Here is a 24,323-nt window from a genome sequence, read left to right on the forward strand (position 1 = left end):
CGCGTACTTATCTTTATTTAACGCGATGTAATTAATCATCTTATATCTCATTTGATAACGATAAATTTGTCTGGCGGTAAATCTTCCATCATTTACGCAGTTTCATCTGGACCGTTTGTTTGTATCACATTCAATCAGGAACGATGAAGAAACTTTATTTAAGTGCCATTACTAGTAAGTAGAGATCAGTACACCATACTCTTAATCTACATTCCGTTATCGCATCGGTTATTGTAATTTGTTTCATTTATGCGCTACCACTTAATAATTAATAACTTCTTCAAAGTGTGCATCGCCAACGATATAATTGGCGTTCAATCTTACCAGGTTGCTTAGGCATGATATCCTATGGCCTTTTCTTCGGCTGGTCATCGCCTTCACTGCCCCTTTTGATGCAGCACGATAGCCCTATACATTTAACGCTACAACAAGCCACGTGGGTTACATCTATTCTGCACTTTGGTGCAGTCGTAGGTATAGTGTTTTGCACTTGCATTATCAACGTGATTGGTAGAAAATGGACCATCTTTTTGACTGTGGTACCAGCAGTGATAGGATGGCTGATCATCGCTTTCGCGACATCAGTGTGGGTAATATGTTTAACACTTTTTCTTTCTACGTTTCTTTCTTCCAAAATACAATTAACATGTTCACAATATGTCCAAGGAATATGTCTAATTCATCCTTACGTTCAGGAAGTCGATGCAAGGGTACCTCTCCACCCGAAAGAAAACTATCGCGAGTTACTTTGGAGAGTACATATTCTCAGATAATGTATCTACCTTGGACAGTAACTCTCAGTTGCTCTTAATGCAGTGTTTGATAACGAATATACTATTTGAAAGTATTCCTCAAAGCAACTTGCGATAATTTTTTCTTAGATGGACACATATCCTATATTAAAACTATCAAATAGAAAAAAATACAGGGTGTCAGGTGGCAGATTTAGGTTTTAAAAGTTAAATAAAATAAAAAATATCAACTGTATAATTTTAATAATACTATCAAAGTACAGCGCAAGGTTGCAAATTTTGAATTTATAAAATGATTCTGTGTAAATGTCTTCCATTTTGCTGGATACATTCTCGAATGTACCTATTATCGACAGTATTTTACGATATCTTCTTTCAGGTGTCGATATTGTCCAGGTTATTGGTCCAGTGTCTGAGTTATTTAAACAATTATAGTAATAATAAATATAGGAAAAAGTACGTGGGGATCAAATATGACGACTTTGGTGGTCATGGGATGTCCCCATCAAATCGGCTTATCAATTTATCCGGAAAAAGATCACGTAACAGATCTATGGTGCTTTTTGTTGTATGTGGTATTGCGCGATGCCATCTTGTTAAAGATATTTAGATAGACTCATTTTTAAACCTTTAAATCCGTATCTTTGCTCTGTATTTTGATAGTATTAATAAAATTATATAATTAATTTTTTATTTTATTTAACTTTTAAACCCTAAATTTGTTACTGGACATCCTATAGAATAGAAGAACAAATAAAATAAATAAATCAAATAAAAGAAAGATATTATTTATTCAGAAATTTGATGAAAATATCGCAAAAAATTATATTATCATTCAAGTTACCCGTGTGACCCATGTGTGGTTTCATAGTACCATGAACATGTTAATATGGAAAGCCTAATACAGAAATTGAACACAAAAGATCTGTTTAGGAATTGTACGTAGGTAGGATTATCCTCGGACTGAGCAGCGGTAACGGCTACATTTCCGTAGTGATGTACATAGGTGAGATTTCGCCAGCTAAGATAAGAGGAGTGTTGACCTCTATGTTAACTGTGTCCACGAAAATAGGAATGCTTCTCGGGTGGATCATAGGACCATTCTTATCCTTTAGAGATCTACCTTTAGTCTCGTTGACATTTCCGATTCTCTTCTTGGTGTGCATGATATGGCTGCCAGAGTCACCTTATCATTTGATGCGCCGCGGGAAGCATCAAGAAGCGATCAATTCGCTCTCACAATTGAGGGGAACCATGGCCGTTTCCGAAGAGACGGAGATCATCGAGAAGACTGTGAAAGTAGATTTAGCCAACGACACGGGTTTATGGGAACTGTTGAGTGTCTCGGGTAATCGCAGGTATATTTCTATATGAAACTCTTATCGTATTATAAGGACTTCTTTTCCAATGTTTCAAGTCCTAGAGTCGAGTACGAGTAACTGAGTCCCTCGTTAATAAATCGCTAAACGTTTCTTCACAACTATTATTTTTATCTCACAGAGCGCTGATAGTCGTGCTGGGTCTTGGGTTCTTTCAGCAGTGGAGCGGCAGCATGGCTATCATTTCCTATACCGAGTCGATCTTTAACGCGACTAACAATGAGTTCGAGGGTAAATATGTGACCATGATAGTGGGTGGTGTGCAGGTCGCTTGTGCCATAGCTAGTACGATCGTGGTGGACCGCTACAGCAGACGATCATTGTTGATGCTGTCTACTTCAGGGACATGCTTTTCTACCACGCTCGTCGGCTTATTTTTTTATCTCCAGAGTACTGGAATGGATACTTCTGGGATTGTTTGGCTACCAGCTATTGGTGTGATAATGTACATTGTCACATATGCCTTCGGACTGGCTGGACTTCCGTATACGATGATCAGCGAAATCTTTCCTACGAATGTGAAGGCGCTTGGTAGCGCATGTGGGATACTGTGCTGCAACCTTTTGGCCTTTATCGTGATTATGTTTTATCCAATCATCGTTGAAGATTACGGCGCACACGTTTCTTTTTGGATATTTTCCGCGATTACCCTGTTAGGCACCATTTTTGTGTACATTATCGTTCCTGAAACGAAGGGAAGAACGCTGCAGGAAGTGCAGGAACAATTGCATGGTCGAAAATTGTTTTAAAAACTGTGGACATATTTCCTTGTTAACTAATTAGAGCTGGATTCATGTTTTGTAATGATAATTGGATACTGGGAGCAAGTATATTATACTCATCGTTCTTCATAATTTTGCATCCAGTTTAGATTAAAAAAGGTCATCCAGATTGCTTTTCTTCTGAGTTAAGGTTTTTATCTTTTTTATTAGACCACTAAAATCATTTACGACGCAAAAATTGATTGTTTTTTATGCTGTATATTACGTTTTCATAAGCGCAATTTATTATTCAGTTTCCATTAGGAAATTCCATCGTCGCGAAACGCGCATAGAAAATGAAACGAGCGAACATGAAATTTCCTTACGCTCTAAGCTTTTCCCCTTCGCGTGTTTTATGATGTGTTCTTCCGTGGCTGTCCGTTTTATGTTCTGAAAGCATAGGCCACGTTCAGCTATGTGTCTTAGACTTTCCTTCTTAACATGGTTGACAATTTCTTTGACAAAATTCAAGCGAAACTTTTGTCATTTGAATGTTACGCTCTGCACGCTCCATTACTTGAATGGTTTATAGCGACGAAAACAGTAAAATTTAAGAAATACAATAAAAATATTATAACTTTCTCGAAGCACGTTGATCTGTGTAATCGAACGATGAAAACGATTACTCAAATTTAAATGCGAAGATCGAAGCAATTAATAAACGAACGTAAATTATTAATACTATATTCTTACTGGAATAAAATTTCCAATTAAATTAATGTTCATAATAAATTAATATTATATATGTATTTTATTAATTACGACATGTTCCAAGATTATGCATTTGTCGATGCTCTGGTTGCATAAACCGTTGTCTGATCCATACTGCTTGTTACTACTGTCACTAATTCCACATGAGCCGTTACTACTGACAGTGATCATCTCCTGACAATGATCAGACGACAGGTACAACCATTTCACATGAGATTACGCAATATTAAGCAAAATTGTATTGCGTTTAATGTTATCGAACGTAAATGATTGTAATTCAAAATATAACAGTAAGTGAAAAATTAAACAACGATTTTTGTACCTTTTCTTTTCAAGAGTCATTTCATATACATATAGAGGAGACTGGGATCGATAATAATATTTTGAGCTTGGAATACGATTACGCAAAAATTATTACGTTTCCAAAAAAAATTCTTGTACAAATATGTTCTTTACTTATCTAACATTAGTAAATTACTGTGTGTATGTAACATATTTTAATTTCGTTTAACAACCTCTTCAAACAAAGCCTGTTCTGATTCCTCTATTACGTATCACATAATTCGTTAATTGTTCACGATTAAGCAATCCGATGTAAAAGATAAGAATGTGAGCTACTTAACGAGGAAAAATTAGAAATGCGGCTCTGTTTGATGGAAGCAGATTCTATGAAATCTCTACGCAGACAAATTTAATGTAATGGAACTAACATTCACCGTGGGAAACGGGATATCGGTCGATTGTTTCTAGTCTGTATTAATTAACATTCAAGTAATCAATGTCGTATATGCGGTGTGAACTGTAAATAAACGTATACGGGGTCGACCAATGGATACGATTGCCATTACGTATCCATGTAAAAGATAATTATACGATATTGGTTTACCTGTATTTTATGTGTATGATGAAACCAGGGTTATACTGATTGATTGGAACTATTGCCTTTAATACAGCCTACGATGCGAACAATTAATTTGTCTTTTTGGAGTTTAGAGCAGTTGTCATGAGGGACATTTGATAAAGTTTGGAAACCCATAAATGCGACACGGGCAATTAGTCGTTTAAATACGAAGATTACCGTGAAACGAGGTAATTGGATGCTTAAGCAGCGAGAAAATTGCGTAATTGAGTATTTTGGGAGCTTGGAACTTGGATATGTTGGCAATCGGGTAAATGGGAATCTGGACACGTAGACAATTGGGTAAATGGCTGTCTGAGCATGTGGGCAATTAGGTAAATGCAAACTTGGGCACGTGTGTAATTAGGTATGCAGAAACTTGAACACGTGGGCAATTGTGTACATGAAAACTTGGGCACATGGGTAACTTTTTTTTCAAAATATGCAGAGTCGAGTTGAAGAATCCGCTACTACGCATTTCACATGTATTTTCTCTTTTTCAAATTGACATATGATGTTCATATGCTTCTTGTGACTCAAGTATTACACGTGTGTCGATGCCTATATCTCCTAACAATTAGAATGCTTCGGAAAATACTGTTATCGCATCCTGACGTCATTTACCTTGACAGGTGGCCAGTAAAGACAGTTTCTTGACAGAGACCTCTTATTGACGTAATTGTGTTTGCTATGAAGCGTAGCAATTCATTTCGTTTTGAACTTCGTAGAAACAACATCACGTGGCAGTTGTGACCATGTCGCGTGTCAGACTTTACGCGGTAACCTTTGTGGGTAAGTGTAATTACGACCCTTTGAATTGGCAGGTACAACATTAACGAATTTTACGCAAAGATAGTAAGCTTGGCCCAGTTCACCGCGGGCATGTTCTTGGGATGGACGTCACCTATGATACCGAAATTACTGGCCGAGGATTCGGTTTTGGACATTACCATAAATGAAGCGTCTTGGGCAGTATCCTTGCTGAAACTTGGGATGGCCTTCGGATGCTTTTTCTCCATATTTCTTCTTGATCTTGTAGGCAGAAAAATCGCAATACTGTGTGCCATTATTCCTACTATTTCGAGCTGGTCGTTGACGGCATGGGACATGTCTACTTTGGTAAGTTCTCTTCAAGTAATCGCAATCTGGATGCTTGTAAATATAAGATTTTTATCTCCGTGGTTTTTGGTATCAGGTCAGGCTTCTTCTCTCCGATTTCCATAATTGTAGGAAGAACTATGCAGTTGCTTCACCAGACAGAAAATGTTAAAGTTCTGACACTGATTAAATGATTCCTGTTTATGACGTGACCCTATGTATATTCCAACGTTTAATATCAGGACGTAAAAAAAAGTGTAGAGCAAACGAGTAAATGCTGAAAAGAAAACAGACATTTGTTTCGTGTATTACAAAACAATCCCACTAACTATGTTTCCCACTATCTAACTTCCGCGTTTTGTACTACTGACTGCTCGCCTTCTAGCGCAGCGGTTCGCTTGTCGTTCTTTAACATCCCCTCCACTTTAACATCGGAGGTATAATATATGACCATTCTGTAAATAAGAAACTACTTAATCGAAGTTAAAGTTCAATAATCTTTTCCATGTATAAGATAAAGCTTCTTTCGAATTTAAACTAGAGAGTATATAAGATGTAAAAAAAATTGATCTTGAAATTCATGTGCAAAATTAGTCTCAACATAAGATATACTTTCAAAATAAATCTTCATACGTAAAAAAAAGTAATTGTAGTTCTTTACCATTCCTAGAGTCTCTACGTAGCGCGATTCATAGGGGGTGCGGCAGGTGGGATAATTTTCACCGCAGGTTCCATCTACGTCACGGAGATCGCCCCTCCACAAATACGCGGAGCTCTAGGCAGCTACTTCGTATTAATGGACTACTGTGGCAACCTGCTGGGTTATGTAATTGGTTCATTCGCTACTATGCAAGATTACTCTTACGTAGCGATGTTATTATCTCTGCTGCAATTCGCCATGTTCATCTGGTTCCCCGAGACACCCTATTATCTTCTACGCAAAAAGGACTATGGAGGAGCCATGGACTCTTTCATATTTCTTCGTGCATCTTATGACATTGCTGAAGAGCTAGACTCAGTAATGAGATCTGTCGAGGGCGAGCCAAGCGATACAGGCGTGTTCTCGTCTCTTTTTAATCTATATTTTCAACCAGGTAACTATAAGTGACTAGAAAGATATTTCTTTAAATTGCAGTTGAAAATTCTCCTTCAATTTTTAACTTTCAATTTTTCAGGGGGAAAGAAGGCAATTCTGATAGGTGTTTGTGTTATGACCATGCAAGCTCTCTCAGGCTCGATAGTCCTGATCGCGTACGCGCAAATAATTTTCGACAGCATCGACGATATTTACTGGCAAGGATCTTACATGAGTATCGCTCTGGCGGTAATACATCTGCTCTCCTATCTCTTCTGCATCAGTCAGGTGGATCGAGTGGGAAGAAGACCCCTGATGATCGTTTCCACAATAGGGGTTACTATCTGCAGCTTCCTCTTGGGTGTCTACTTCTGTATGCAAGAAAACAACTTCAAGATCGAGAGCTTGCAGTGGCTACCTTTCCTGGCGCTATTATTCTATACGATCAGCATATCGTTGGGACTAGCCAGTGTGCCGTTCGTTGTCATGAACGAAATCTTTCCCATGTATGTGAAGGCTAGCTCTGTGAGTCTGTGCTTCTGTTTGAACTTCGCCTGGTCGTTCGTTATGGTACGCGTTTGGAGTGCTGTCGCGTTCGAGCACAGCATGTATGCTGCATTCTGGTTCGTCTCCAGCTTGAACGCCTTCGGTATTTTCTTTCTGGTATTCTACCTTCCTGAGACGAAGAGTCAAACTTTTCTGCGAATCCAGGAGAAGCTTGTTTGCAGGACAAAAAAGTGATCGATGGAATAATTCGAAATCAATTATTCATTGCACACATTCAGAATATTTATTGGAGGTACACATAATGATCAATTTGAGATATTTTGCATAGAATGTATACGAGTTCAATTATTTTAAGTAATATGACAACTTTTGAGTGATATTTGTGACTACTTTACTGTTGAGCGATTGTTGATCGGGTATTGTTCAATGGTATACTGGAATACCTGTTGAATAAAATAATTTAAAAATCATTTTTACTGGAGAATTATTATTGTAGGAATAAATACAATCCCATTTAAAAAACCACATAAATCATTTATTGAAAATGTTCGAACAGCCTTTTAAAACTCCTCTCCAGAATCTATACAACCAGGTACTGTAACACGATTGAATTTACAATAGTATATACATTTCACGATAGGAACGGTTTGTTAACGCATAATTCAACTCAATATTTATATTTTATTCGACTAGAGCTACAGTATTGCCCGGATTAGGATTCGTTTTAACATCGGATAACTGTTCCCATGTACGATCATTTATCCGAGCAATATTGTATACGCGCATTTCGTGTAATCACCATTTGAAGAAATGAATAAATAATATTTGAGTGGAATTATATTCAGAAAATTGGTATTACAATAATCTATTCGTACAAGGATTTCGTCAGAAATAAGGGAATTCTCTTTGTTCGAAAATATGCTTTCGTCTGAAAACGTACGATACAAAAATACGATTAGGTACCTAATTACCTCTGTCATTTGCACAAATTGATTACACGTGCAAAGTGCGCCTCGAAAAAGGAGAGACGTTTGATTAAACATTAAAATCTCTTCAAAAGGAGAATCGAAACGATCAGCTTCCGAAATCAGGGGAACGAAAGTGTTCATCTTTGTTGGGAAGATCGGTACTTATTATCGCGACAATAGAATCGCCACTAAATTACGCCGGGCGTCAATATTGATCGACAACTGTGCAAACATTTATCGCCAGATTCGATCTGATCGGAGTCAATCTTATTCTGGAGACCTTTGTTTCAGCATTAAAAGGGGAATTTCTTTGTTTGCTTTGTCTTATAGCATTGGGACATCAATCACAACTTTCTTATTCTTCCCCTGAACGCATAGTGAGTGCATCAAACGATGATTTCACCCAGGAACTTTGTTCGAATTTTTTACAACGTCGACAGTCGATGATGATTATACAAACAATGTTCAACCGACGATATTTTTTAAGCAGTTGGATTGTTTGCAATTTCCATTAGCGAAAAAGCTTTTGTTTCCGCGTTGGAAAACTCGCACACACAATTTTTGTCTGCGGATCATATTTTCAAGGAATATCCCACTAATTTAAAATCGCAAATAAATATAAATCTGTAGAATCAATATCAACATAAGTTAATTATTTTATTTCAACTTTTAAGATAGTATCACGCTTTCTGAAAAAGTGGACTCAATATAAGGGAGGCACGTAACAATTAGAAAAACAACTCAAATTAATAGTTCTGTGGTGTAGTTTACAAAATATAGATGTCCCCAAAATGCGAATGAACTTGCTCTTTTTAGGCTCTCCCTCCGATCAAATTTGAACTACGATCTCAGCTTTTGATGACAACAAACTGTCGAGTAAAGTGGCATTACCATAAATTCGATAAGTGCGCCGCGAGGAAACTCGAGGATTGATCGCCAAATTCTATTGGTTGAAAGTAATTCGTAGAGAAACAGGCGACGGATCAAATTGACGGCACAGATGACCGCTTTGACAAGCCACGGTGTGTTCCATTCGTCGACTTTTCTCGACGATTGGAGAGCCTTGCATCATCCCTCCCAGAATAAATTATTCATCGGATCCACGATGAAACCCACGGCAGGATCGGCTTTTTATTGGCGAGCGTTGAAAGTGATCGTCAACTGACCAGAGGACATAGTGATTACCATGGACATCGAGCCAGGTCAGAAACCACTGGATTCAGGTGAGCTGGACTCTTTTTTTCTGGGACTACAGGATTGCTCGAACTTCGGCGAGTACAATGGTACCACGTGCTCGGTTTCTGATTCCCTTCTGGGTACCAAGATCGTGATGGGGCTCTCTGAAACATAGAAATCGAACAGGGGACATCTCGAGACTGCTGTTGATTCGCTTAACGCGATGAGGGCGCGTCAGATTGGGTGATAACGGCGCGAGAGTATGATGAAGCGAGTGCTGAATGCACTCTGCAAGAGGGAAAATGCAATTACAAGATCAAAGGGTTGCCCTTGGCTATCCCATGTTGTGTAATCGAGCTGACTGTTATCGAAAATTTGGACTGCTATGTTGTGTAGGATAGCTAGGACAGACGTAATTATAGCGTATCTCGTGTGCTGTTTTGCATTTAGTTTAAATGGATACACTTCATTCCCGAAGAAACGACTTGTGAATCAAACAGTTAAATTTGCATACCAAAGTTGAGTTTGTTCCTAAGCGAATAGCATGCATTTGATTTGAATATATTCATGCAGTAGTTTAGGATCACTTCAGTGGTCTCTCAATTTTAGATGACTGTGGTTAGTCTTAGTGTCGAAGCGGTGAAGACTATTTGTACTCACCAGGTTTACTCTTTTGGCTATCTGACGCTGTGTCTGGGAACTGGACGTGCTTTCTACTTGCTCGACTCGGACTTTTCTCCAAGGAAAGTGCGTTCTGACCTGTCGTAGGACTCTGGGTCGGTGTTGCGGTCACTCTGGTCTCGTTAGTGGTCCCTGTTCGACGAGAGCTTAAGCAGGATGTGGCGGTCGTGGTTGGGGGCTGCGTCACGTACCTCACTGCTGGAATCTTCAAAGGGCGCTTTATAAGACCCATTTTATAATCGTATTTGAACTGTGGATACGATCGACGGTTCTTTTGGGATAACGAAATAATGAGCTAACGAGATTTTCCTCGGACATGAGCGAACTTTGATACTTTTAGAGTGAGAGAACGCGTGGGATTCTTTGAGGAAGGATCTTCATCGAGTTTAGAAGTGAAGTTCTATGTGCAGCTATAAGATTATTCTTGAAATGGAATTTACTGTAAGGATGAATTTGAGACTGAAATTGGACGTTTGCTTGTAGTTTTTAACCGTACTGAAATTCTTATAGGATGATACTTGAAATGGATTATTCTATACATTCATTTAATATAATGTCACTGTCGTAAAACTGTTGCAGAGCACGTAATAATAGAATGACACACGTCCCGAAATAAAAAAGAACACCACCCTATTCCCTGAACCTTAGTCCATTACAACCCTTGTTTAAAAAACATGAAGCGATCCTGAAAGCACCCTAAAGAAATAAAATTTACGAAGCACTTCCTATAAAATGCAGTCAACGTGTTACGAATCTCCATTCGTATTTCCACGAACGCCATTTCCGTCACTATACCATTAAGAAAAGCACCTCTTTTATGGAGGAAAATTTTAACTATCTTTTTATGTACCCTCCGGATAATTGTGTTCACCTTTCTATTAATTCGTCTCCAACAGTCAGTGTCACGAATCTTACGTTGGATCGCAGTGAATATTACGCGCTGAACTGCTTCTGTCGCTAATCTTCATGCCTATCAGTTTGAATGACGTTTATTGGAGGGACCTCACGTAGGAAGGACGTCGCGACGTCAACTGCCCTTCGAAAAGACCCACTAATGCGTATGCGATCTGTGTATGTGTACATAACGTAATCAGCAACACAATCTGCATTAATCAGTGTCTGAAGGCATGATCGGATCCTCCCGCTTCATATGCACGCGTCATTACACGCGACCATCGTATTACCGCGATTTGATGAATAATTTAATCGAAAGAACCCGGTCCACGGTACATCCGTAGGTCCTTAATAAATCATCTAGCATGGTTATTGGCAGTTTCAGATCGCTACGACGGGGGTGCATTTTGCATGAGACCGAATTAAATGATTTGTCGATTGGGGTAGCAAGTGGAATGAATTTCGTAAACTGCGTTTTATAGGTGGGAGAAAATTTAGAGGGTGGTCTTATATGATGAAGTATGGCAAAATTATGATCGTGGCTTCGTTTGGTAATACAGGGTGTGGTAGGACATATGATACAACCGATAAGAGGGTGATTCTACATCTAATAATAAACCGAAAATATAACATAACATTTTTTCATAAGAAGCTCATTGTTAATCTTTGAGAAAATTGAATTTAAAGACTCGTTTGGTACATGTATATATGACTATCTCCTAGTTTCATAATCCTACGGAAGAATAAGGGATACCAACATCATGATAAATACATTTACTAGTAATTGTTGATAGTGCCGTCCTTGTTGATGCATACAAATTTTTAAACTTTGAATCAGGGTGCCTTGGACTGATGTTACAGTATTTTGATGTTTTAATGTCTCGTACGTACCGATGCAGAAAGTAGTTTAAATCTTCTGTAGCTGAAAGAAATAAAATACAGGTTTCCAAGAAATTGAAGCATTAAAATGCCGTAACATTAGTCTACGACTCTCTGATTCAAATAACAATTTGTATGCATCAGTAAGGACGGCACTTCCAACATTTCATTTAGTACCTATTGTAAATGTAAAACAATAAAATTGTTAATAAATGTATGTGTACTTATCATAACGTTGGCACCATTTAATTTTTCGTATATAAAGCCTGGAGATAATCAAGTGCATATATACTAGTCGAATATTTAACCGTTTGAGTGCCAAACAATTTTCTTCGATATATGCTTAAAATGTCGAGTAAAATGCTCACGTTCCAATAGCAGCGCAATCGCGCTCTTCGCATTTTTGACGCAACACGAGAGGAACGTGATCGCATTTGTTGGCATTCAAACGGTTAAATTCTATTTTCTCGAAAACTAAGCTTCATACAGAAAAATTGTATTCTTTATTTTCGGTTTATTTTTACTAACATATTTTATTTGTTTTATGATGTTTCTGTAGATCGAGTACGATTTATAGATTAAATAATGGTTACGTTAATGATTTATTAATCAAAATAAAATGCGTCTAAATCGCTTAAATAGAAGATTTCATTTAAATAATAAGATTGGATAATATCGACACTCTCTGTTCGTTGGAAATCTTTGTGACTTCCCTGGGAAGGTAGAGTTTTCGTCTTCGACTACAACGAGACATAATTGGATTTCCTTTTAAGAAGGATCTTGATCATTCTAGCTTTTAGAAATCGTTGATTGGAACATAATGGAAATAGCATCCCCCATCACGTTTGTTGAATAATATTTGTGAACTGTTGAAAACGGGTTTGAAAGACATAAGTAGAAAGATGAGCGTATGTTTTTTGTTCAACGTTTAAAAAATAAAGTAAAAGATTATTCAATTTCTGATTGATTATCGGTTTAATGATAAGTTAGTACTAGTAGACTTTTGTAATTTCTTGCCTTCTAATTTTCGTGTAGAGTCACACAACAGCAGTTGAACAATACATTTAATACACTTAACTTTTCGTCCCTTATCCCGTTCCTGTTTCCGTTGAGAGACTGTCAGAATACTGACCCTGTATTCGTAGTCATCCGTGGCAGTGCCTCGACCAGCCATATATTCTTGATACTGAGAGATCACGCACAACAGGCAATATATCTGAAGTAAAGGATACGTAGAATATAGCTCACTATCGCTGTCTCGTAATCTCATAACGTAACACATTTGTTCTACATGTATACAGGGTATAACAAATATACAAACAGGGTGTAATAAATTGGAACAGAAAATGTCCTATGATAGTAGTCCATAGTATCCACTCTTCCTTCGTTTTGCAATAATAATATCTTAGAATTAACATATCTATATGCTACATTAACAGTCAGAGAAATCTATGATTGTACAGACGCGTTGAAGGACAGAAGTAGAGCAAAACTGTTTTAATACATTTTATTGTCTCTTACGATTTAACTGTTATAAAACTTTAAAAATTCACGATCCATTTTCTATGAACATCTTTGACTTTTAAGGATTTATAAAAGTTAAACCATAAGAAATACAACATATTTCTGACTACCAATGCATCTGTAAAATTACAGGATCTTCTAATGATTAGTTTCGCATGTAGGTAAGGAATTTAACTTTAAGGCATTATCATTGCAAAACGAAGGTATAAAACATGCCATAAAATATTTTGTACTTCAATATGAATTTCCTACCATCCCTTAAAATACCGAAAGCTATATTTGTTAAACCTTGTATACAGGATGTTCGACGACAGCTGTCAGAAAGTTTAATGGGTGATTTTATATACTAAAATAAGGCGAAAGAAGATAGACGAAATTATGGTTCAGACATCGTTTTCGAATTATAAGTTGTTAAGGAAAAGCTTCAAATATGCATGAATGTGTCTGTCACGTCACATGAAATCACGTTACATATAATAGCAAATTTGTTTCATATTGTAGCAAAATAGATCTAAAACAAAGGAAAAACCTCGGCTTGCACTATGGATTTGCTATATGTAGTATGTAACGTAAGTTCACGTGACGTGACAGTGATGTGTTCGCAGCCTTTGTACTAATTTCATTGCGTCTGGACTAACTGAAACACACCGACAGTAGAATAAATCTTAAGTCAGACGCACTTCACGCGAATTTTAGACGATTTTGCAAGAATTAATAACTCTGATGCGAAGTCTCAATCGCAATTTTGTCATTCTTGACGAAACCTTTGATCACCTCTTAAAATTTCTGATACATATTGTCAAACATCCTATATATTCTATAATGGAAAATACAAATCGTGTCTAAATTGAGAAACCAAAATCATGACTTAACAAGATGATGATCATAATAAGAAATGAATAAAACAAAATCTTTGTAAATCGATTAGTTAAAACTTACTTTAGAGTAAAGTTATTAATTTCTTTCTATATATTCTTATAGTATTTGACGAGTAGAATTCAAAAATACTACCTTTAACCTTAAGAATTCAGCGGTTAAATAGTTATACGCATGCAAAACTCAGTGTTTTTAGCGTATTTGATAGATTATTTTGACGCCATATTGGCTGCTATCCATAATCTAATTGGCTGATATTAATTCCGCTGAATGAAATACAATACGTATAACGTATAAGTAGGTAATTATTTAGATTTGAAAACTGAGAAGAACACACCACTCAGTGTTAACCACGCATTCCATAAATATTTTTTGTAAATCTTTCTAACTTTACATTATTCTCCTAATTAGCGAACAAAGATGGATCAGAGTGAATCTGGACAGGTATTTTGAAGAGAACTGCCTGTCAGATACGCCCGACCACTTTTCTCAATTCTATATAATTACGTAGGTGCTTGTACGCATTAAGTGGAAATGAATACTAATCAATCAGATTATGGATAGAAGTCAATATGGTGTCGTTTCATAGCAAGTTAAAAACACTAAGTTTTACAAACGCATAACTTTTTAATGGATGAATTCTTAAACATAAAAATGGTATTTTTGGATTTTATTCGCCAAATACTATTAGATTACAAAGACAATTCAATATTCTTGAATACACCAAAGTATAGTTTACCCAATCGATTGAATGATGAACAAAATTATACAATTGCTACTAGACATTGTCCAAACATTTCTAATTAAAAGTGTTGAAAGGAAAGTCGCAAAATAAATATTGGATACAATCATATTGCTTAAACTAAACATACTCACGTTCAGGCAGTAAAGGAAGAAGTTCAGCGTGAACAGCATCACTTTTGTTGGATCAAATGTAGACTGAAACAGAATCGTGATAAAATTTAAATCCCACTCGATCGACAGATGTTGTTCAAATGTAGTGCGAGTACTCTTCAATCAGTAGTTCTATCAATTCTACTATCTTCTATATTTATTCAAGTATTCATTTAAAAGATGCATTACTGTAACTATTAGTGCTCGAATTTTTTGCAAGAATACGCATATTTTTTCCTGGTACGTGAAGTTTATACAAGTAGATTGCATTACATAATCGCGTGTGGGCGTCATTTTATCAATGGAACCGATCGATCGATTGACTGGCTGCTCACAAGAAACGAACGCTATGGGCGAAAAAAGGAACACGCCAGAAAGCAGCAGCGATGACGTGCCGTCGATTCGACGGAATTCCTCTGTTTAATCTGCTTCGAGGAATTAGTTTAACAGGAAAAGTCATTTTAGGGCTCGTCGCTTTTGCAACCAATTTGTTTCACGGTACTAGACCAAAAGAGAGCGAAAAAACTGTATCTTCTCTTCCGTTTTCCCGCGTTGAGAGTTTTATGAATCGCGTGTTTTTCTATTTGAATAATTAAGCCGCTTGTTGGGGAAAGAGAGACGAGAGAGGGAGGGGGGCTTGATAGTAGCAACTTTTGTAAATTGCTGGTCGGAATGTGGAGAACCATAATTGAGTTGAAAGGCAAGTCTCCACTGTTTCCCCTTTCTCTGCGTTTCTGGTCTCGTCCTTTACTTTGGGAAAACGTGCTGCGATAACGTGGCCAAGGGATCGAAGAATCGTTACAGTGCACCGAATCGATTACAGGCAGGCAATAAAGCCTCATGTTTACTACTGTTCAAGTCAAGCATGTACTTTCGATGCTGATCTGCTTCGGAACGTTACTCGATTCTCTGCGGTAAACGCGTGCAGTCGACACAGGCGCTTTTCTCACTACTTTCCCCCCGGCAAACGGTCACGATACAAGGGGATGCTCTTCTTTCTTCTTACATTTACAGATTGCAGCGTCATGAAAGCCAAGAAACGGGGTTTTCTTTTCGTTCTATGAAGATTCGATGTCTTTTCGGTCCGAAATACGTAAACGAGATTTAGTACTCGATGAATTTCTGTCTCGTACAAGGTGGCCTAGAAATATGGATTAAAAACATAATCCTCGTGTATATAGTTAGATTCCCAGGCTTTTTTGAAGCTTAATTATTCAAAATTTTGAGCATAAACTGTTCTTGCAAATTTTTTTAGCACGGATCAATGTAAATGTGCAAAGAATGAGTATCTGGAGCGGTTTTACAATATTTTCATTAAAATACAAAAAATTAATAGGAGGAAATCTACAAATGGGTATCTAGTTGTACACACAGAGATTAAACAGAAAATGATAGGGTGGTAAAGTTTTATATTTATAAGATAAATATAATATTAATATTTAATAAAGTAAAATGTTTTGTTCATCGAAATATACTTTTCATGAGAATAATTAAAGCGTCAGGTAGTTCAGGACCTTTGACACAGAAGGTTAACGAATATTTCCGCTAATTCGAGAGTTTCCCTCAAAGATCGCATCGAGTGGATTGTGTGGGTGTAAACGCGAAAAAGAAGAACTATAATGCATTTTGCATGGTTAGGTAAAATGAAAAAACGTTCTTGCAGTGATTTCGCGACGCACGTCATTCGCAGGTGCTATTTTCCATTTAGGTGTCGTAGAAATTTTGATATCGATTGTAGAAGGAAAACGGTTGACACTGCGAGTCGATGATAGTTTAAAACACTGACAGCTATTTATAGAAGTGCCTTAAAACAAGTCCACGAGTTAGAAATCACAACGAATGTTTTTAGAAGCTTAGCAATTATAATTTTGTGCCATTATTGAATTTTATGTTTAATACGCTTATCTGAACAAGAAAAGAAGTCAATTAAAAAGATAGCAGAAAAACTGTTGTTGTAATTATAACAAAGATAAAGAGGAAAACTGTACAAGATAAAAGAAGCGTATAAAATTACAAAGATTTTATTTTACGGAAGCTTTTATCCTGCCATTAACGAACATGTTACAGCGATGAATTATCAAAGTAAAGAAGAAAGAAGACATGAAAAGGGTGCGATCATTTATGTTGAAAAAGGGCGTTCCCTGCTTTTTTTGATATCGTAACGATAGTCGTTTAATGTTCACGAGGAAAACTTCGTTTGCCTTGTTTCTGCATCGCCGAGGGAAAAAAACTCAATGCGCTACCAGTAAGGGCGTTAATGAAGATTGCACGTACCAGCGTGCAATGCTGTCGGATGCGCCGTCGTTCTGGGGACGGAAGAAGAAATTGCGCATTTGGCCTCTCTGCATATGAAAGTGCTCAGTATACGACATTCCTCACATACACAGGCTGAATTTAAAGGGGTGGTACGAAGTTTGTAACTTGATTTTACGTCTGGAAACCAAAAGAGAAGTCTTGCTGATAGGCAATCTTTAAACACCTGTTTCTGAGATAGAGTTTTTTCTAATTAAACTCTTTTTCACAATAGTTATTCATAATAGTTAGCAAAAATTTGAGATACTCTCAATGTTTTCGTATTTAATTTGCAATTAGCTGACTTTGGAATCAGTTCAATTGATATTCTACTTGATTCCGTATCGACTGTGGATTCAAATGCGCGATGTGTCCACGTGCTTTCGCATAAGCAAAGTGACATAATAGACTTTACCCAAGGATTGATCTACGGTGTTCACAGGTGGCTATAGGAATCTCAATTAAGGACTGTGCGGTAGAATAACTAGGAGAGTAACATGATTACGACATTGACCACAACGATGCCGTCGATATCGACTTCTCGACATTGCCCAAGCTCTAATGGTAACTAAATTCACTTCGAATATTCCAACCCTACTCGTGAAAAATGTAATTTTCAGTCACAACAGTTTCAGACAATTCATATTGCTATGGACTCGTGAATTTGCACTTTTATTACATGCATTATGCTTTACAGATGGTATTACTTTTGTAACATTAGCTACATTTAGTTGAATGTATTCCCGCATATATGAAACCAGATATTGTACTTATTGTATCTACAAACGCGCATAAAAGGATTAAGCATTACATTTAACTGTAGAAATAAATTTGCTAAGCTATTGTTAATTCTCTACTAATTTGACGCATGAAGCCAAGAAATTTCCACAATGAAAAATATGAATATTAAAAAACTTTCTCATCTCCTGCATGTAGGTTATAACATTTTAACCATTTTTTAACATCGTTCGCAAATATTGATCCCCTTCACTGTCTTTGTGACGGTCAGCTATTTCAGCCATATCGAAATATTTTCAAATTCCGATACACCGTATTTACCCAGTTTGCCACCTCTGCTAGCTAAACATTCACGGCGATACGATTAAAAGGGGATAACTGTTTGAAAGTTTTAAAAAAATGAATTTTTTTTCTGACATGTTTAAAGTGACATTTTAAAAATATTTTCAAACAAATTCTGCGAAGGAAAACTTCGGAAATTTAGCGACGCTGTAGAAGTCTGAAGAGAATGACGTAGGTCGTCTAGCTTGTCCAGACTGTCTAGGGAGTTTAAACACGTTTTTCTCGAAACTACATTTTTCAATAAGGTGACTCTGATAACTGGAGCTACATTTAACTAATCGACTTCAAATTTTGCACGCATATCCATCATAAGATTCCGGATCTGGCACTGAAAGCTTTCTTCGTTACGACTTCTCGTTCTTTAGTAATGAAGAAAGAAAGTTAATTTTTCTTTCGAAATAAGTGAAATTTTTCTTTATTTCTTTATCTTTTAGAATTTTGAAAATTTCCTTGGATACAGTACAATTTCTTTTCTTCATTTGTGATAGGGAAGATTTACGAATTTAGACCATTAAAATGTTACTACTTATGGCTTCAAGATAATATAATTAATTTTTTCCAAAATATATTATAAAAAGTTAGACCAGTACTTTTTAGTAAAGCAACCGGTTTTCTAAGGTGGACCTTTGATTCCTTAGATTGCATCACCGAATTAAAGTATAAAAGTGATTAAGTTTTCCTAAAAAAGTTTTTAAAATATATTACATAGAAAATCTCATAATAAAAGTCAATAACTTAAGCAATAATATCTTTTTAATTTTGTATATATTCCTGTACATGGTGTATAAACCCAAGTGCAACATTTTATACACTTTATCATATTTTCTTCCTTGACTTCTTCACATAAGTAGCAAAACCACTCAGAATCCTTTTTTGTCTTTTCAAATGATATTACTTTTGTAACATTATACTATTGCTTATATTGAACTGATCCAATGCATGCAACTATTTTCGGTCCAATTTAGGCAACTTAACTAAATAATTGAAAATTTTTTACCTAACTTTAACTTTAGGTAAAAATTTAAAAATAAATACAGCAAATTGTAACTTAATAGATTATTTTCTGTTATATATAGTTGAAAGTCATGCTACTTACTTTAGAAAAATTAGACAGTTTGCAATCGGTTGCAAAAAAATATTAGATTCTCAGTTGGTAAAACAGATTGTGTTTGTTTACTCAAACATCAAGTGGTGCTGTATGATGATGATTATTGCATTAATTAACTTAGTATATACACAACACGTATTGCCTGTCATACGGCGCAAATTGTTTACACATTGCAAGATACTTTGGTATACCAATGCAGGTGTTGGTCCCAATTCGGCAACCTTCCCTATGATGTACAAACGTTTTCGAGGCTGATATCCTCAAAAAGAAACGCCAGAAGAACGTATATAACTTTCGAAACTACATCCTTTAAACTCAAACATTTTTCGAAATAGTGCAAGTACTTTCAAATAGTTAAAATAAAGCAAAAAGGAAAAAAAAATACATTTAGCCATTGAGCTGTAATAAAATGAAGCAAGTGCACGTATTATACGGTGCAAGCGTTTGAAACGATTATCCTCCCTTAAATCAACGAAAAAGTTCGAAGCGTTAATTGCTGACCGAGCAGAACACTTTAATACTCCTCTCCGATTTTCTGCTACGAAGTATGTCTGCTTTTTAGCATGGCCCGTTCCCGGGGGACCCGTTATGGCCTTCCACGTCGGTCAATTTATTTCAAAGGCTTCCGTTTCAAGGACCGTTTCATCGAGCCACCGACGTATTGCGAATATGCGAGCGTACAAGTTAGGTCCCGAGAGACGTCTACATATCTCTCGGTTCACAGAGAGCAGACAACTAGATAACTCTCGAACAACATTAGATTGTTATGAGAATGCGCGGGTGGACAATGGCTGCGGTCTTCAAAGACGTGAATGGTACGCTGAGGGATACCACTCGACACGTCGTGTTTTCGAGGGATGAATGTTCAACCCTTCAACTCCAGCCACAAGGAAGAATGCTGGAGCAACGGTTTTCAAGTGTTCTCTCTTTGGTTTTCATCGCCTTTTGTGGGATGACAGTGAGAAGTACTGACAAACATACATATAGTAAATATAATAAAAAATATTGATGTAGAGTATCTATTCAGTAATTCTTAACGTGTTCGCTACCATAAAGATTGGTAAAAGAATATACAATATATTGTGTTTGGTTCTTTTGTGTTCTTGTACGAGCAAACTGAGCTTCCATTTACATAAACACGAAGAGCAGATCATTTCTTTCCATGATGGTTTCTTCCTATGATACAAATATTTCTTTCTACATTTCTTCCTAGTTTTTGCGAATCCTAATAGGTGAGGTTGTATCGGCGATCTATCATATTTCTATCTTTCCCATTTTCACGACTATTTCTCCGGTCAGGGTCCATGTGAATGATATTCCTATTTCTGGAGATGTGTTGTCAACAAGGACGTGCACAACCTGTCTAATGGCTAGCTAAGAATGATTTTAAGATATTGGGCTAACCGCTTCCTCGGGCGCTACGATCCTAAGGGATCGTGATCAAATGCTGTTGCATGTTCAACAGAAAGACTTTGCCTTCTATAATACCTCCTATTGAGCTAACCTAGGCCCAGATGTCTGGGATTTTAATATAAGAAGTATATTAATTAAGTTCCAAGTTACTATCCCTATTGATTTTAACCTTCGGTACACTGTGCCAGAGTCATTTTTGTCATTTGAGTTGTCTAGATTTGACCAAAAGTAGTTGTTTGTATTAGATCTGTTCAAAATGGCAATGGTGAAATGCTACAAAAGCAATATCGTTTTAAAAGGCAAAAATAGGACTTTAAGTGGTCTTGTGCCGTATGTGAAGAAATCAAAGAAGAAAATATGATACAATGCATAAAATGTTGCACTTGGGTTCGTACACTGTGTACAGGAGTAAGTGCGAAATTAAAAAAATGTTATTGCTTAAATTGTTGATCTTTAGTATGAGACTTTACAAATTAGATATACTGACATCCATATAATATATGTATTTTGCAAACTTCTTCTTAAGAAAACTTAATCATTTTTACACTTTAATCCAGTGGTCCAATTTAGGAAACCAAAGATCCAGAAAACGGGTTACTGAGGTTACTTTGACTGGATTGATGTCATAATCGTAAGAAGCTACCTGTTTCATATTTTTTGTATTATATTTTTATGAAAATAAATTATATTATATTGAAGACATACCTATGTAGAAGATATACCTTATCTGCTACCTCTTAAATATTAACACGTTGACCGCCACGTTGGTCACATCTGACCGTAGATTGTTTTGTCTATGGACGCCATGGTGGTCATTAATGAATGGAGTGCCTGATTATTAAAATACTTTCGTAGCGCCCTGAGTAAAAGATGTGAATTTCAAGTGGCGATCAACGTGTTAAGAATATTTTGTTATTAGTTTAGAGTAAAAAATATTTTAGTGGTTCAAATGCGGTAGCCTTCTCTCATAATATAGAAGTATTTGATTCAGAATGGGAGTGTCACACGTATGTGATAGTGGTAGCGAACATGTTGTATTTCAGAACTATTCTAAAAATTTAAATAAATTAACTATTTCTCGCTACTCTCTATAGAAACACGTGAAAAGAAAGACGAGATAAACGAATTATTTACAAACGCGAGCGGAATTGTAAATCTCAAATTCAAAAGACTCGCGCAGCAAAACAGCAATTATCTCATGCTTTTTTACTTTACAGTAGATTTCTCAAAGTGGTGCAACAATTCTACGACAATGTAGTTGTAGAAGTACGTGGCTGGAATCTTTGGATGACATTAAGAGCACCGCGGGCTTGATTCGGTTCAATTATAAAACTTCTAACAGCGTGGAAAAGTTGTAATCTGTGGAAGAAAGTGTTTAAAAATCAGAGTCGATTCTCTGGTGAAAGAGGATAACTTAAGGGTCAGCTAAAATGAAAAAAGTTCCGCCGCTACGTTCAAAGACTACTTTCATCGAAGATTGTACCATCTTGGAGGGAAAAATTGTAGTAATACTTTCGTTCTACTCTCTTCTTTGGTTTTGAGGAACAGACCACTTACATGCTAACCACGATTCAGGTTCATGCTTGATATGGATTTGATTTATGATTAAGTTGGAAGGATACGAACATCTTAAGAGGGGTGGAATTAAAGGGGACTGAATGGGTGATATTTATGAACAATAAATCATGTACACGCGATATGGAAAATTACTTTTGGTTTAAATTTAGATTTTAGTTTTTCAAAAATCGATAGAGTGGTATTTCGGAAAGCATGTAGTGACAAATATGTTGGGCAATTAGTAGACTAACTTTGTTGGCAATTTTCGTGAAAGTGCTATCGTATTTCGAAATGGACCATTCACTTCCGATGGGGACGGGAGCTTGATGGAAAGCTACATATAATTCTGCGAAACGGAAGAGGTAGACATTAAGGTTGTATAGTGTTTTAGTAGCACGATTAAGGAGGATGGACCAGAATCTGACGATCATTACGATACCGTAGATCAAAAGCAAATTAAAAACTATTCTATTAGGTTGACTGCAGTGTATTAAATATATTTTTTATGAAATATAGATTTTCTTAATAATTCGATATTCTTATTTCTTACATCAATAATCTTAAAATCTCATCCTGAATTTTCATTGGCTAACATGGTTAAATATCTAAATAAAATATTCTTATTATTCCAATACGGAAATTTGAAAATGTTTTCTCAGAAATAGATCAGAAATACACCACTGAGCCGTGCAAACTCTAAGCTTATTCCGTGTCTCTGAGGGACAATCATTTGAAATCCTATTTTTAGCTTTTATTTCGTATCGTCTCTTATCGCGAAAAGCTGCGGTTGCCCGCATTTCGCGCCATCCTCAAAAGCTTTCTTTTGGGCTGGATATTCCCAAGGGTCGAGGCAGCTAGTAATTACCACGGACATATCCTTTTACCACGCAAAAGAAAAATCACGTGGTTCGTTCTCACGAAAAGTGGCGGAAAAAGCACGGACAGGTGGTTCGAAAGGTTGGAACTTTATGAAAGATTCTCACGCGGGACAATCTATCCGAAATAAGTATTTCTTCCTCAAATCTATGACTCTATAGACGGAGATCCAAAATGTACGTTTTTGACAAAATTCATTGTACTTAAACTATTATTAAAAATTTTGTCTTTCCATGACATTGATATACAGGGTGTAACAAAAATGTCGCAGTTCCTTAAAAGGGGTGATTCAGGGGGTGATTTGAAACAACTTTTTCCTTAGCGAAAATGTAAGCTGAGGCTTCGTTAACGAGTTATTAATGAAAAACACCGGCCAATGAGAGCGCGAGTTTGCCGTTCGAGCGACTGCGGTAGCGTTGGGTACGCGCTGGGCGCTACGGTTGTACTCCGAACAAAAAAGTCGACATGCGTCGAAGGAAATAGCATTAGTGTGGAAATATTTGCATAACGTATAAACGAAAAAGCAATGCAACAAAAGAAATGAACGGAGAATTGGAGAATTAACGTTGAAGATAGAAACGTTGAAAGTAGTCTGCGTTAGATTTAAAAAATAATAATCATTAATGAATTAAATGCAATTCATCTGTAGTTTGTAAATCTGTGTCACTGGGTCACTGTACCGATACTGGTCATCGACCTCTGGAGTGGTTTATGGCAGGGTAGAATTTTTCCAAAGAAGCTCCTTGTACCCCCCACGTAGTTTAAGCACCTCAGACCTTCTTTGTTCGGACACTCCGAGATCATGTCTCCTTCGAAACCAAAGCAATAAAGCCATAAATTACCTAAACGCGTGCCCTAGCATAAACCATTTCGACAGTCGATGACCAGGATCGGTACAGTGAACCAGTGACACAGGTTTACAAA

At 36.7% G+C, this 24,323-nt stretch overlaps 3 protein-coding genes across 5 annotated transcripts in view; 2 read left to right on the top strand and 1 right to left on the bottom strand.

The window, feature by feature from the left end:
• Positions 1 to 338: 338 nt before the first annotated feature.
• LOC143188307 (facilitated trehalose transporter Tret1) lies at positions 339 to 2,880 on the top strand. The gene is made up of 3 exons (XM_076392504.1): positions 339 to 590; positions 1,686 to 2,110; positions 2,253 to 2,880. The coding sequence occupies exons 1-3, from the start codon at positions 339 to 341 to the stop codon at positions 2,878 to 2,880; spliced, it is 1,305 nt and encodes a 434-aa protein (XP_076248619.1).
• A 2,303-nt stretch (positions 2,881 to 5,183) lies between these two features.
• On the top strand, positions 5,184 to 7,651 carry LOC143188532 (facilitated trehalose transporter Tret1-like). Of its 2 annotated transcripts, none has more exons than XM_076392867.1 (4): positions 5,184 to 5,293; positions 5,354 to 5,620; positions 6,270 to 6,693; positions 6,775 to 7,651. In XM_076392867.1, exons 2-4 carry the CDS (start codon positions 5,384 to 5,386, stop codon positions 7,413 to 7,415), a joined length of 1,302 nt encoding a protein of 433 aa, XP_076248982.1. In that variant the 5' UTR covers positions 5,184 to 5,293; positions 5,354 to 5,383; the 3' UTR covers positions 7,416 to 7,651. The 2 variants fall into 2 exon arrangements, with proteins under 2 accessions (XP_076248982.1, XP_076248981.1); XM_076392866.1 differs by having other exon boundaries at positions 5,194 to 5,293; positions 5,358 to 5,620.
• Positions 7,652 to 7,694: 43 nt separating this feature from the next.
• The window catches only part of LOC143188533 (uncharacterized), a 41,167-nt gene continuing 24,538 nt past the window's right edge, over positions 7,695 to 24,323 (bottom strand). The window contains exons 5-8 of one of the 2 annotated variants that reach the window (XM_076392869.1): positions 15,056 to 15,118; positions 12,912 to 12,995; positions 9,986 to 10,211; positions 7,695 to 9,489 (exon numbers count right to left, since the gene is read on the bottom strand). In XM_076392869.1, the coding sequence (XP_076248984.1) occupies positions 9,353 to 9,489; positions 9,986 to 10,211; positions 12,912 to 12,995; positions 15,056 to 15,118 (510 nt within the window). In that variant the 3' untranslated portion in view covers positions 7,695 to 9,352. Of the gene's footprint in view, positions 9,490 to 9,985; positions 10,212 to 12,857; positions 12,996 to 15,055; positions 15,119 to 24,323 lie in introns of both variants that reach the window. The other variant, XM_076392868.1, reaches the window with a different exon arrangement.

Source organism: Calliopsis andreniformis, chromosome 2, assembly GCF_051401765.1.
Source record: "Calliopsis andreniformis isolate RMS-2024a chromosome 2, iyCalAndr_principal, whole genome shotgun sequence".
NCBI lineage: Eukaryota > Metazoa > Arthropoda > Insecta > Hymenoptera > Andrenidae > Calliopsis > Calliopsis andreniformis.

Bases quoted from the DNA above. Each gene is read 5' to 3' on its own strand.
- LOC143188307 (XM_076392504.1), top strand. From the start codon at position 339: ATGATATCCTATGGCCTTTTCTTCGGCTGGTCATCGCCTTCACTGCCC. The intron at 591-1,685 runs GTAATATGTTTA...AGATCTGTTTAG, and splicing joins CTTTCGCGACATCAGTGTGG to GAATTGTACGTAGGTAGGAT. The intron at 2,111-2,252 runs GTATATTTCTAT...TTTATCTCACAG, and splicing joins AGTGTCTCGGGTAATCGCAG to AGCGCTGATAGTCGTGCTGG.
- LOC143188532 (XM_076392866.1), top strand. From the start codon at position 5,257: ATGTCGCGTGTCAGACTTTACGCGGTAACCTTTGTGG. The intron at 5,294-5,357 runs GTAAGTGTAATT...ACGCAAAGATAG, and splicing joins TTACGCGGTAACCTTTGTGG to TAAGCTTGGCCCAGTTCACC. The intron at 5,621-6,269 runs GTAAGTTCTCTT...TACCATTCCTAG, and splicing joins CATGGGACATGTCTACTTTG to AGTCTCTACGTAGCGCGATT.